The 13448-nt window shown below is 37.6% G+C and overlaps 1 protein-coding gene across 1 annotated transcript; it reads left to right on the forward strand.

Moving 5' to 3' along the window:
• The first annotated feature begins 5845 nt into the window (after positions 1-5845).
• LOC131023600 (putative UDP-glucuronate:xylan alpha-glucuronosyltransferase 4) lies at positions 5846-12837 on the forward strand. Its single transcript, XM_057953143.1, has 3 exons — positions 5846-6539; positions 6610-6739; positions 11966-12837. Exons 1-3 carry the CDS (start codon positions 5846-5848, stop codon positions 12720-12722), a joined length of 1581 nt encoding a protein of 526 aa, XP_057809126.1. The 3' UTR covers positions 12723-12837.
• The last annotated feature ends 611 nt before the right edge of the window (positions 12838-13448 follow it).

The raw sequence follows: 13448 nt of genomic DNA on the forward strand, positions 1-13448 counted from the left end.
ATAAGACTTGTCGAATTAGTGATATTTTATAAGATATTGTGGTAAAAATCAATATAATATTGAGAGAGGGAGAGATCTCAAAAAAATATAAGATGAGCGCAGAATAATTTCATAATCATAAATAGATAAAGTTGATGAATTCTTAAAATTGGGAATGATTGAAATTTGAAATCAAGTTGTGCGTGCCGCTCAACGAAGAGAGAAAGCGTGTAGGAGGGCACGTCTTTAGGGATGGATATATAGTTTGTTGAATCTTATGTTTATCCATTCAATCTTAAACTATATTATTATATAATGATAGGCCATAAATTCATGAGTGACCATCATTAATTGGTAGGTTTTTACATTCGGGCTGGGTCATGCTACTTGAGTTTCTGCAATCAAAGTTGGCTGCTGCTGCGACGGTTTAAAAATGTGTATTTAATATAATATCTACTATAATTTATATTCAAAAGTATTCTCATATAATATAAGATGTGGGTCTGATTAAAACTATATATTTATAAAAGACGTACTTTAACTCAAAATTCTAACCTGTTCTTTTTCATATATAAATAATATGACGCAAAGCACAACCAATATCAAGAATTAAGAAGACTGATCTCTAATCAGAGAATTAAGAAGACTGATCTACTCGAAATTATTTGTAGCTAGGGTCCAATTAATACAGCCAAATTCAAAAAATTTGCGTCAACTTTTAATTCCAACATAAACTTTCAAATCTTAAAATTTAATTTCGAACTTTTGAATCATTTTGATAGACTAAATATTATTTAAAAATCTTGATTCATTTTATTTGACATTATTTAACTCTACTTATTTAAAAAGTTGAGGAAGGTTGCAAATAAATTTGAACTTAATTAGATGGATTTGATTGATAGTAACATCAAATTAAGATGCCGATGAGACTTGGCTCAAATGGAGCTGAGACACTCAAAGACTCTCCTGAGAGTTGTTTTTCCACTTTTATGTGGGTACTGGGTAGTGATTCCGCCCAGCCGCTTTGTATATATGACGGAAGTCATAAACTACAATTCGTATTTGCAGAAGTAATCAAAATTAGAGCATATATTATAAGTTCATAAATTAGTACTAGTATTTTTGAGTCTTTGACATTTGACTATATACAGGAGGACGGCTTTAACTTTTAGCCCCCTACAATATGTTTCCATAAAATATATGTTAATATTTGTATGTTATAAGTAATTTTATATATTGGTTATTTTTTTGTTAGTTGTTACATAGCTTCAAATAGTAGTACTAGCATTTGTATACCGTGCAATGCATGAAAAACGTTTTTATATTTTTATATTTATATAAAATTGATACCAATTCAATTATCATATTTATAAATATAATAAAAAAATTAATTTTAACTTAATTTTTTCAAATTAAAATCTTTAAATAAATATAAATTTTATATTTTAAATCAAATATTTATATAGAATATATCGAATTAAAGCTCTTATATATATATATATTAAATATTTTATAAATTAGTCGAATTTACAATTTTAGAAAGAAATGAAATTAAACAAAAAATACGAAGATATATGAAAAGGAAATAAAAAGAAAAATATAAATTATAAATAAATCTTAAATTTTATTATAATTATAAAGTTACTATTTAATTTTAAAATTAATTTTAAATTAATTTTTGACTTTTTAATATAGTATAGATTTGATCTCTATTTAGCTCCTCAATTGAATTTGTCCAACTCCACCCCCCGCCACTGCTGCATTGCACAAAGCACAAAATTAACCTCAGAGTTCAGGAAATCGGGGAGGGAAAATATCTTTTCTCAAGAACGTCATGAGATTAAACATTTTTGAGTTACTTTTTTAAGAGTAATAATTTAGATAAACAATTAATAAATCAATTAATCCATTTATATATTATTTCTTGTATGTTGTTCCAAACTTACTATACGGATCTGGATACTGAAAAGGCAACATGCAAGTACATAGTTTTCAAGAACAAGGTGTTAAAAGAAGAGATAATAATAATAATAATAATAATAATAATAATAATAATAATAATAATAATAATAATAATAATATATTTTTATATGAATAATATGAGGAAATATTAAGGGTTTGGTATAACTGAAAAGGACAAATTGCTTGTGTTTATCATGTCTTCCGCCTATTTGGTAGAGCAGTTTAATTAACATTGGGGCCCGTAGGAATGGCCAGGCCGCTGCTAAATTACTGCTCCGCCTTGTGAGTGTGCACCGCGGTGAGGGCTAGTTATCTTTTACTCAGATTGTACAATTTTTGGATTAAAAATTTATTTTTGATTTTACCCTTTTATTTTATGTTAATCATGGATTTTCTGCCGGGCTAGGTCAAATGAGCCTCTCCAACAATCATCTTGCCGGCGATTTGCCACTGAGCATCGGAAATTTTGCTGGCGTTTAAAAGTTTTTGCTTGATGGCAACAAATTCTCCAGCAAAATTCCGGCCGAGATAGGAAAGTTGCAGCAGCTGTCAAATATAGATTTCAGCCACAACGACTTCACCGACCCCATTGCGCTTGAGATTAGGGAATGAAAGCTTTTGACATTCGTCGATCTCAGCCGGAATCAGCTAGCTGGCGAGATTACTGGTATGAAGATCTCTAACTACTATATCCACATGGAGTCACCATGTGAGCATTCAAAAACTAGTGACATTCTTAAGTTGATGAACCACATCTAAATTACTAATCACCCAAACAAATGGCATACCCTAGGAGTCTGCGCAACAAAAGTGGAAAAATGTAGAAGCACCTGACCTGGGAGATGAGAAGTGAAATTGAATTGAAATTAGTGTTGGAGGTAGGCGTTGTTGGCTTCGCAAGACAAGAAAGTGTTTCTGAGCGCGGCCTGTAGTGGTTGGAGAGGCGGCGGGCGAGCCTCCAAGGACTTGAGCAACTTGCACACCTTGAGATTGAGGGCGGCGTAGTAGCAGTGATCGCTGTTGAAGGTATGCGACCCCTATTTGGGGCCTTGCAAAAAGGGACACACGTGTCTTTTCAAAATTTGGTCGAGGATAAATTTATAATTTCATCAATTAATCATGTGTTTAGTAATATCTATCAAACAACTGAACATTGTTTTCTATAATTGTAACCTTGCTAACAAACACACATATACACTACATAACAAGCCATACCTATAATGGGCCCTTAAATTTTAATCTACCAAGGCTGATCTTAACTTGGCTACCAACAGCTTCATATCAAACAAATTAAAAGGATGGATTTCCATGTATAAGAGGAAGAGCTCTTGAATTCAATTTTTACCATTCCCGACTCTCTCCTCATCTAAAAAATGCTATCTTTGTATATGTGTGTTAACTTAGTCATAAAATGATTAATGTTTAAAGTTAAATGTATTGGATTCAAATTTATCGTGATATGATCTTTAAATTTATTTGTTAATTTATAAAAAAAATGGTATATTTGAACTTTGATTTGAATTAAATATCATTATAATTGGATATGTTGTGCATACGTACGGGCCAGTTCATTTCAAAAGCTCGCATACAGAACAACTGGAAACCGTATTGTCAAAAATTAACAAAGTGAAGAGAATAGAACTAATATTTCGGACCAAACTGTCTAAATGGATCAAATTTAATTACCTCGATTTTGAAATACTAATAGAAATTCAAGAACAATAACTGATCGATTTGAATTGAAGTGAGAATGATATCAAATTTGAATGTAATTTATATAGGTATATTGAACTAATGAATCAATCGAATTCCATTTTGCTAACTTGGCTAATGAACATCCATTTGAAGATTTTCAAGGGATGAAGACCTTTTCTATGAATAAAGAGGTATAGAACACCCCAACCTCATCGCTCTGGCTTCCCCAAAATAAACGTAGCTAATGAACTAATTAATATAAATGATGAAAACCACACAGCAAAAAAAATTACAAGCTTCATCATCAACACTTAATTTCTGCTTTGTGGCCTGTACATATATTATATAGTATATTCATTGTCTAAACAACAGTGCGCGCTAATGATCACATAAAATCTGTAAATTTATCTTGCCGATTATATATAAAAATTGATTTGTTAAGAATTAAGAATCCACCAAAGAGTCGTGATTCACCATTTTATTGCAGGATTTTGTAATACGAGGTATAATTCATATACCTTTTTTTTTTTTTTTTTTTTTGAAAAAATGAGAGTTATTAGAGTAAAAAAATAAATTAATGATACTCCATTTTTGAAAAATGTTAAAAATTTGCGATACAAATTTTGATTAATCTATTTTTAAATTATCAATTATTTTCTTACACACACATACATATATATATATATATATATATATTAAAGTTTGTAAATTAATTTATTTAATTTGTCATAAAAAATTCCGGCATTTAATTTATAATCTTTTTTTTTTTGCAAAATATATTCATTATATTTAACGATAAAATAAAATTGGGTCATAAGCTAAAAATGCCAAAACTTGGGTAACAAACTATTATTAACTTTTTATTATTATTATTATTATTATTATTATTATTATTATTATTATTATTATTATTATTATTATTATTATTATTATTATTATTATTATTATTATTATTATTATTATTATTATTATTATTATTCTTGAAAATATTGTGGAAAATTAAGAATGAGAAATTTTTACACTAGTGAAAGTTAGTTTGGTAACGTGAATAGATACTCTATCTTGGAAAAAGAAATGATTGATTTACCTTCATCTATAAAGGTAGAATAATTAAGAGCAATTTGAAAATCCACAGTACTCCATTTTTTGAAAATTTGAGGTACGACATATACTAAATAGAGGTGGACATATACAGCAATCCTTGCTTTCTAATTAATACACGAATTTGGATCATAATAGTTTACTCACTTTTTACGCATTACCAATCTGATCGTCTAAAGGCAAACCTGATCAACACTTACTAGAAATTCTCATCATTTAGGACATCTTAATTTTGGAGAAAATACATTGATTTAGTCTAATAGTATTACTTTGCAATAGTTAATTTAAATCCAATAAATCGTTAAATTGGATTTATGATCATTTAGGGCAATACAAACCAAAAAACGACACATAGGATTGCCAACATGGACAAAACAACATCGTTTTATGTTTAGGTGAATACATATGATCAGTTTAGCTAGCCCAATAAAAGAAGAAAAAAGAAAAAAAGAAACAATTGATTGAGCTAAAATTAATTGTTAGAAAGTCATATATCATGCTAATTAAACCTGTGTATTCACCTTAAATACAAAAGAACGTCGTTTCTTCCACGGTCCACGTGTTATTTAATTTTCGGTTGTCAATTGTGCTTTTTGATGCTAGATATCACTTTTTGCGATAAAATAGTCACAAGTCGAAGACTAAAATTGTTATCAAGTCATATTATTGAGGTAAATAGGTGTATTTTCTCTTAATTTGTCACCAATTGATTAATTAATAATCAATCAATCAATCAATTAATTAATTCGTGAACAGAATAATACTTTTAAGAAATATTAGTACTATACTCCCTCCGTCCCTTTATATTGGCTCCTTTACTCTCACTGAAGGGACCAATGCAAATGGCACGGAGGGAGTATTATATACCTAATAAAATTTCTTGAAAGTGGTGGGAATTTTAGTTGGTAGAGTCTTCAGAACTCTTACATGCCACCCGCATTCTGGAAAAGCTAAGCAAATACTATAAAACTGCCAAAATGGATTAGACAAGGAATATAATAATGCAACGTGCATCCATGCACTTGTTCTTACAACCCACCTACATTCCATCGCACATATATATGCCGAAAACCCAATTAAAATTCAGACCATATATACATCCTCATTAATGGCGTCGAAGCCGAAGCCCCACACCTCTTCCTTCATCCTTTTCTTGATAGCCCTCCTAGTCTTCACCATCTACTACCTACGACAGCTGCACGACTGCTTCCAAAGCGCAGTAACCTACTCGGAACCATCTACCAATCCCGACTGGTACGACGTCATTGCGAGGGACGTGGGAGACGAGCGGATGATCAACATCGGGCTGCTGAACATGGACGGCGATGAAACGGCGGCGTTGGAGGCCAAGGGGAAGGTGGTGAAGGTGGAGTTGGAGCCGCTGGATAAGGGCGTGCAGTGGTCGGACTTGTTCCCGGAGTGGATCAACGAGAGCTCGACGATGACGAGCTGCCCGGAGCTCTCAATGCCGGAGTTCGGGAGGTACGAGGAGCTGGACGTGGTGGTGGCTAGGGTTCCTTGTAATAAGTGTGAGGAGAGTGGGTGGAGGGATGTTGCTAGGTTGCATGTGAATTTGGTGGTGGCTAATTTGTTGGTGAGAAGTGGGAGAGTGGGAAGTGGTAGGCCCCTTTTTGCAGTGTTTGTGGGGTGTTGTGGTCCGATGTGGGAGATTTTCCGGTGTGATGATCTGCTGCTACGCGTTGCTGATTCTTGGATTTACAAACCTCAGTTGAGGAGGCTCAAACAGATTGTGCGCCTGCCCGTCGGAACTTGCCAAGTCACCCCGCCGTCACCACAATCCGGTAATGTTTAATTTATAGATTATATTCATGTGGTTTTCCAATGGATTAGTGTTTATGTTTAATTTATTAGGCGAAGAATTGAGTGAGGAGAAAGCACGAGAGGCATACGTTACAGTGCTACACTCGTCAGAAGCGTACGTGTGTGGAGCAATAGCTCTAGCACAGAGCATCATCCAAACAAACACAACGAGAGAGCTGGTCCTCCTTGTTGAGCTTTCCACATCATGTGGACCCCACTTTTGACAAATGTGAATCAACTTTTGACATTTGCAGTCTTCTTCAACAATTTGCTGCAGCCCACCAAATTGGAAGAGCAAAGCAGCAAACTTCAACAAACAACAGCTCAACTTTCCTATAAATAGAGCTATGTATTCGGCAAATGTAGAAGTGCAGAGTGCGAGAGAAAAGTGAGGCAAAACAAGAGAGAGTTTGGTGAGTGCATTTTGAGAGAAGAAAATTGTGAGGAAAAATTATAGGATTTTTCATCTCTCTTAAAATAGTAGCTCAGTCCTCTTGTGTTTTCCAAGTTATTAAACTTGAGATTTGTGTTTCCCCTATTTTGTGTAGGGAGAATTTTTTGTAAGCCTACTATATACATAGTGGAAGATTTCTAGACTACGGTCTCGTGGTTTTTTCCAATTTGGGTTTTCCACGTAAAAATTCTTGTCTCATATTTTCTTATATTTTGCACCAAATACTTTTCTTGGTTTGGATCCCATTTTGTAATCCAGCAAGAGGGAAAAGAATTATCCTGGTTCCGCTGTGCAAGTGTCATTTTTGGATACTCGTGAATATTTATTCACCACTTTTCCCAACAAGTGGTATCAGAGCCACCTTGGTTCTGAGGCGGATTAAAAATGGAGGAATCGTCGTCGCTTGGTGGTATGTTCAAATTGAACGGATCAAATTACTCAATTTGGAAGCCAAGCATGTTGGATCTTCTCTATTGTAAGGATCTCTATTTGCCCTTACATGGAGATGATGCCAAACCAAAGGATATGAGTGATGATGAATGGGTCATCATGCACAGAAAAACAGTTGGTTACGTCCGGCGCTTCATTGAACACAGTATTTTTCATCATTTTGCTAATGAGGAAAAAGCTGACGTTCTTTGGAAGAAAATGGAAGCTATGTTTGAAAGGAAAAATGCTTTAAACAAAGCTTCCATCATCAGAAAAATCGTTCGCTTGCGATATGCGGAGGGTGCCAACATGACGGAGCACCTCAATGCATACCAGGGTCTTATCAACCAATCCACCAACATGAAGATTTCTCTTGATGATGAAGTCGTAGCTTTATTGCTACTTAGTTCGTTGCCGGACAGTTGGGACACTCTTGTAGTGTCAATCAGCAACTCGGCTCCAGGTGGAGCACTGACCTTGCAGATGGTCAAAGATTGTCTTCTTAATGAAGAATCCAGAAGAAAAGATCAAGAACGTTCTTCTGAGACAAAGGCGATGATTGCTGAAAACGGAGATCGAGGGAGAAGTAAAAGTAAAGGCTCTCAATACTCGAGAGATAAATCCAGGGGGAAGTCTAAACCCAGAAAAGACTTCAAATGCCATTATTGCGGTGGTCCAAACCACTATGAGAGAGACTGCAGAAAGAAGAAAAGAGATCAAGCGCGTGGAAATAATGAAAATGCTGAGAAAGACACAACAGCAGTTGCAACTGATGGCGATGTTGTCGTAGTTTGCGATGATGCTCTTGTGAGTTCGTCATGCCAACAAACAGACTGGATCGTTGATTCGGGTGCATCATATCACATTTCACCACATCGTGATATGTTTGCATCCTACACCGGTGGCAGCTTTGGCAAAGTCAGAATGGCCAATCATGGTGTGACAGAAGTTGCTGGTATAGGAGACATTGTCCTGCTTACTGACACTGGATGTAAGCTTATCTTAAAAGATGTCCGACATGTTCCTGATATCAGACTCAATATTATTTCCACTGGCAAGCTCGACGATGATGGTTACATCAACCATTTCGGCGGAGGAAAATGGAAGCTAATCAAAGGCTCTCTAATTGCAGCAAAGGGTAGAAAGCAAAATTCTCTCTACATGATGCATGCAACGTTGTCCAATGGAGAGGTGAATGCAGTCGTCAAAAATTCCTCCATTGAGATATGGCATAAGAGGCTAGGGCATCTGAGCCAGAAAGGTCTGGAGATCTTGGCTAGAAGAAGCCTCATCCCTGAGGTTAAAGGAATGCATTTGGAAACCTGTGTTGATTGTTTGGCCGGAAAACAACACAGAGTTGCATTCAAGAGCTTCTCTCCCTCAAGAAGAGCTCAACCTCTTGATTTGGTGCACACAGATTTGTGCTACATGAAAGACAGAACTCTTGGTGGCGCACTATATTTCGTCACTTTCATTGACGATTTTTCGAGGAAAGTCTGGTGTTTTGCTTTGAAAACCAAAGACCAAACGTTGGAGGTCTTTAAGAATTTTCAAGCAAAAGTCGAGAGACAAACGGGAAGGAAACTGAAGTGTGTTCGTGCAGACAACGGCGGTGAGTACCAAGGCCCGTTTGAGCAACACTGCAGGAACCATGGTATCAAGCTTGAGAAAAGCGTCCCAAAGACCCCTCAACACAATGGCGTGGCAGAAAGGATGAACAGAACAATTTGTGAGAGAATCAAATGCATGCTGTCGCACTCCAAACTGCCAAAATCCTTTTGGGGTGAAGCTATGAGGACCGCAGTTGACTTGATCAACCTTTCTCCATCAACTCCTCTGGGTGGTGACATTCCAGATAGAGTTTGGTCCGGGAAAGACGTGTCTTACAAACACTTGAGAGTGTTTGGCTGCAGGGCTTTTGTTCACATTCCAAAAGATGAGAGATCCAAGCTTGATGATAAAACCAAACCATGTATCTTCTTGGGATACGCTCATGAAGAGTTTGGTTATAGATTATGGGACCCAGTTAACAGGAAAGTCATCAGAAGCAGGGATGTTGTATTCCTTGAAGATCAAGTTCCTGATGATGCGAAGGAAAAGCCTGAATCTAATTCAGAAGTTCCTGTCAACTTAGATCCAGTTCCTTCACCGACACTCCAGAATTACGGGGGAGATACCCAATCGGAGCATGGTGATCCGGTTGATGATGAAGCAGGTGACGATCAGACTCCACCTGTACAAGATGATGTCCCTCCAGTCAGAAGGTCTACCAGAGAAAGACAACCTTCTACCAGATATAGCCCACATGAGTATGTAATGCTCACTGATGGAGGAGAGCCACAGAGTTTTGTAGAAGCCATGGCGCATGACCAAAAGGAGAAGTGGTTAGAAGCCATGAAGGAGGAGATGAACTCCTTAGTTGAAAATCACACCTATGACTTAGTGAAGTTGCCAGCCGGCAAGAGATCGCTGAAAAACAAGTGGGTCTACAGATTAAAGGCTGAGGAGAATAGCTCACAACCAAGGTACAAGGCGAGACTGGTTGTGAAGGGTTTCAGTCAGAAAAAAGGTGTTGATTTTGAAGAGATTTTCTCACCAGTGGTGAAGATGTCTTCAATCAGAGTGGTGCTCGCGATTGCTGCCAGTTTGGACCTGGAGATCGAGCAACTTGATGTGAAGACTGCATTTCTACATGGAGATTTAGACAAAGAAATCTACATGGACCAGCCTGAAGGTTTCAAAGTCAAAGGAAAAGAGAACCTTGTATGCAGGTTGAAGAAGAGCTTGTACGGCCTGAAACAAGCTCCCAGACTATGGTACATGAAGTTTGAGTCCTTCATGTCAACCCATGGCTACAACAAGACCACCTCAGATCACTGTGTTTTCTTCAAGAAGTTCACAGGAGGTGATTTTATCATATTGTCAGTCTACGTTGACGACATGCTAATTGTAGGCCATGATGCCAGCAAAATTGATAAGCTGAAGAAAGAGCTAAGCAAGTCTTTTGCGATGAAAGACTTAGGCGCAGCTAAGCAGATCCTTGGAATGAAGATCTTCAGGGACAGGAAGAGCAAGAAGCTCTGGTTATCTCAAGAACAATATATTGAGAAAGTTCTTGAAAGATTTAGAATGAGCAAGTCGAAGCCAGTCGCCACTCCACTTGCGGGTCATATGAAGCTAAGCTCAGCACAATGCCCGACAAGTGAGACAGAAAAGAAAGAACTGCAAAAGATTCCATATGCTTCTGCGGTGGGGAGTCTAATGTATGCTATGATATGCACTAGACCTGACGTCGCTCACGCAGTTGGTGTGGTAAGTCGATTTCTCTCAAACCCAGGAAAAGAGCATTGGACAGCAGTGAAATGGATATTTCGGTACTTGAGAGGTACTTCTAAACTTTGTCTGAAGTTTGGTGATAACCATATTCTACTTGAAGGATATGTGGATGCAGACATGGCTGGTGACATAGATTCCAGGAAATCCACATCTGGATACCTGATGAGACTTGCAAGGGGAGCTATCTCGTGGCAATCGAAACTTCAAAAATGCGTGGCATTATCCACAACGGAAGCTGAGTACATTGCTGTGACGGAAGCTTGCAAAGAGGTGTTGTGGTTGAAGAAGTTTCTACAAAAGTTGGGCTTGAAGCAAGAGAAGTATGTGCTTTACTGCGACAGTCAAAGCGCAATTCACTTGAGTAAGAATTCGAGTTTTCACTCAAGAACGAAACATATTGATGTGAGATATCACTGGATTCGAGATGTACTTGAAAGAAAACTAATGCAGCTCGAGAAGATCCACACCGATGAGAATGGTGCAGATATGTTTACCAAGTCCTTACCCCGAGATAAGTTTGAGATCTGCAAACGTGAAGCAGGTCTAGTTGAATTCCACATGACGTGGAGGGGGAGAATTGTTGAGCTTTCCACATCATGTGGACCCCACTTTTGACAAATGTGAATCAACTTTTGACATTTGCAGTCTTCTTCAACAATTTGCTGCAGCCCACCAAATTGGAAGAGCAAAGCAGCAAACTTCAACAAACAACAGCTCAACTTTCCTATAAATAGAGCTATGTATTCGGCAAATGTAGAAGTGCAGAGTGCGAGAGAAAAGTGAGGCAAAACAAGAGAGAGTTTGGTGAGTGCATTTTGAGAGAAGAAAATTGTGAGGAAAAATTATAGGATTTTTCATCTCTCTTAAAATAGTAGCTCAGTCCTCTTGTGTTTTCCAAGTTATTAAACTTGAGATTTGTGTTTCCCCTATTTTGTGTAGGGAGAATTTTTTGTAAGCCTACTATATACATAGTGGAAGATTTCTAGACTACGGTCTCGTGGTTTTTTCCAATTTGGGTTTTCCACGTAAAAATTCTTGTCTCATATTTTCTTATATTTTGCACCAAATACTTTTCTTGGTTTGGATCCCATTTTGTAATCCAGCAAGAGGGAAAAGAATTATCCTGGTTCCGCTGTGCAAGTGTCATTTTTGGATACTCGTGAATATTTATTCACCACTTTTCCCAACACTCCTCGCCGACGATCACGTCTCGCCGGAATCCATGAACGGGCTCCGAGCAGCCGGGTGGAAGATCAAGCGAATCCGGCGCATACGAAGCCCTCACTCGAGGAAGGACTCGTACAACGAGTGGAACTACAGCAAGCTCCGCCTCTGGCAACTCGTAGAGTACGACAAGGTGATGTTCATCGACGCCGACCTCATCGTCACCAGAAACCTCGACGGCTTCTTCGGTCACCCGCAGATCTCGGCCGCGGGCAACGACAGACACATGTTCAACTCGGGGCTGATGCTTCTAGAACCATCGGCGTGCACGTTCAGAACCCTGATGAAGAGGAGGTGGCTGGTGCGGTCCTACAACGGCGGCGACCAGGGATACCTGAACGAGATGTTCCCGTGGTGGCACCGCCTCCCCAAGAAGATCAACCACCTCAAGTTCTTCCCCCCCAGTGGCGATGGCCATTACGAGCACCGGATACCTGATGACGCCTACGCGCTGCACTACCTCGGCTTGAAGCCGTGGATGTGCTACAAGGACTACGACTGCAACTGGGACAAGGCCATCACGCAGATATTCGCCAGCGACTCCGCCAATCAGAGGTGGTGGCGCGTCTACGACACCATGCCGAAGAGCTTGAGGCGGTTCTGCGCCTTGACGCCGAAAGCGGATGCCAGGATTAGAAAGCATAGGATTAAGGCTAAGCGTGCTAACTTTGCTGATGGACACTGGAGGATCAAGGTGCATGACCCAAGGCAAATTATTTAATTTGTTTTATTAGATAAGTATAATGTATAAATTAAGTTTTAAGATGAATTTGTTGTACTGTTACTGTTAGAGATCTTCCATACTAATTTCGAAATGGACGACCTCCAAAATATTTACCAATGGCGCGCGGCGGCTACGTGAATTGGGGAAGGAGAGGATTTTTCGATATTACTTTTCATTAATTCACAAAGAGTATAAATATCGATCAACACAAATTTAACAAAATAATTGATGAATACAATAATACGTTTTAAGTAGATAAAGTCCTGTCATATATAGGTGATTGATGTTGAATTATAAAGATTGAGCTTGAGGCGGTTCTGCGCCTTAACATGGCGTATGAGTCAAATTTTTATATTTTTATTAAATTAAATTACTACTAGTATATTATTTTTACCTCCTTTTAATTTCTATATGGGCATTAAAACGATGCCATGCACGGTGAAAATAAATAAAATCAAACTTATAAATTCTTTTGAAGATTGTTCATCTTCTTTTCCTTTTGGCCATTCCAAACCGTAATTTCGCCCCGAGAACTGTAGATATTGAATGATAAGCCTCCAAGTTGTTTGCCGAGATTAGAAAAATTAACTTTTGTAGTTGAAGGAAGAAAAGGGATGAATCATTAATTGATATTTGAGAACTGGTAATGGCTAATCTAAGACTCCAGGAGATGTAATGCACCTCTGCAGCTAGAAGAAATCATATAAATCACACCCACACAAA

Source organism: Salvia miltiorrhiza, chromosome 4 (genome assembly GCF_028751815.1).
Source record: "Salvia miltiorrhiza cultivar Shanhuang (shh) chromosome 4, IMPLAD_Smil_shh, whole genome shotgun sequence".
In the NCBI taxonomy this organism is placed as follows: Eukaryota; Viridiplantae; Streptophyta; class Magnoliopsida; order Lamiales; family Lamiaceae; genus Salvia; species Salvia miltiorrhiza.

Excerpts from the sequence above, each read along its gene's own strand:
- LOC131023600 (XM_057953143.1), top strand. The coding sequence starts at position 5,846 with ATGGCGTCGAAGCCGAAGCCCCACACCTCTTCCTTCATCCTTTTCTTG. Across the intron at positions 6,540-6,609 it reads CCCGCCGTCACCACAATCCG|GCGAAGAATTGAGTGAGGAG; the intron begins GTAATGTTTAAT and ends TTAATTTATTAG. Across the intron at positions 6,740-11,965 it reads AACACAACGAGAGAGCTGGT|ACTCCTCGCCGACGATCACG; the intron begins CCTCCTTGTTGA and ends ACTTTTCCCAAC.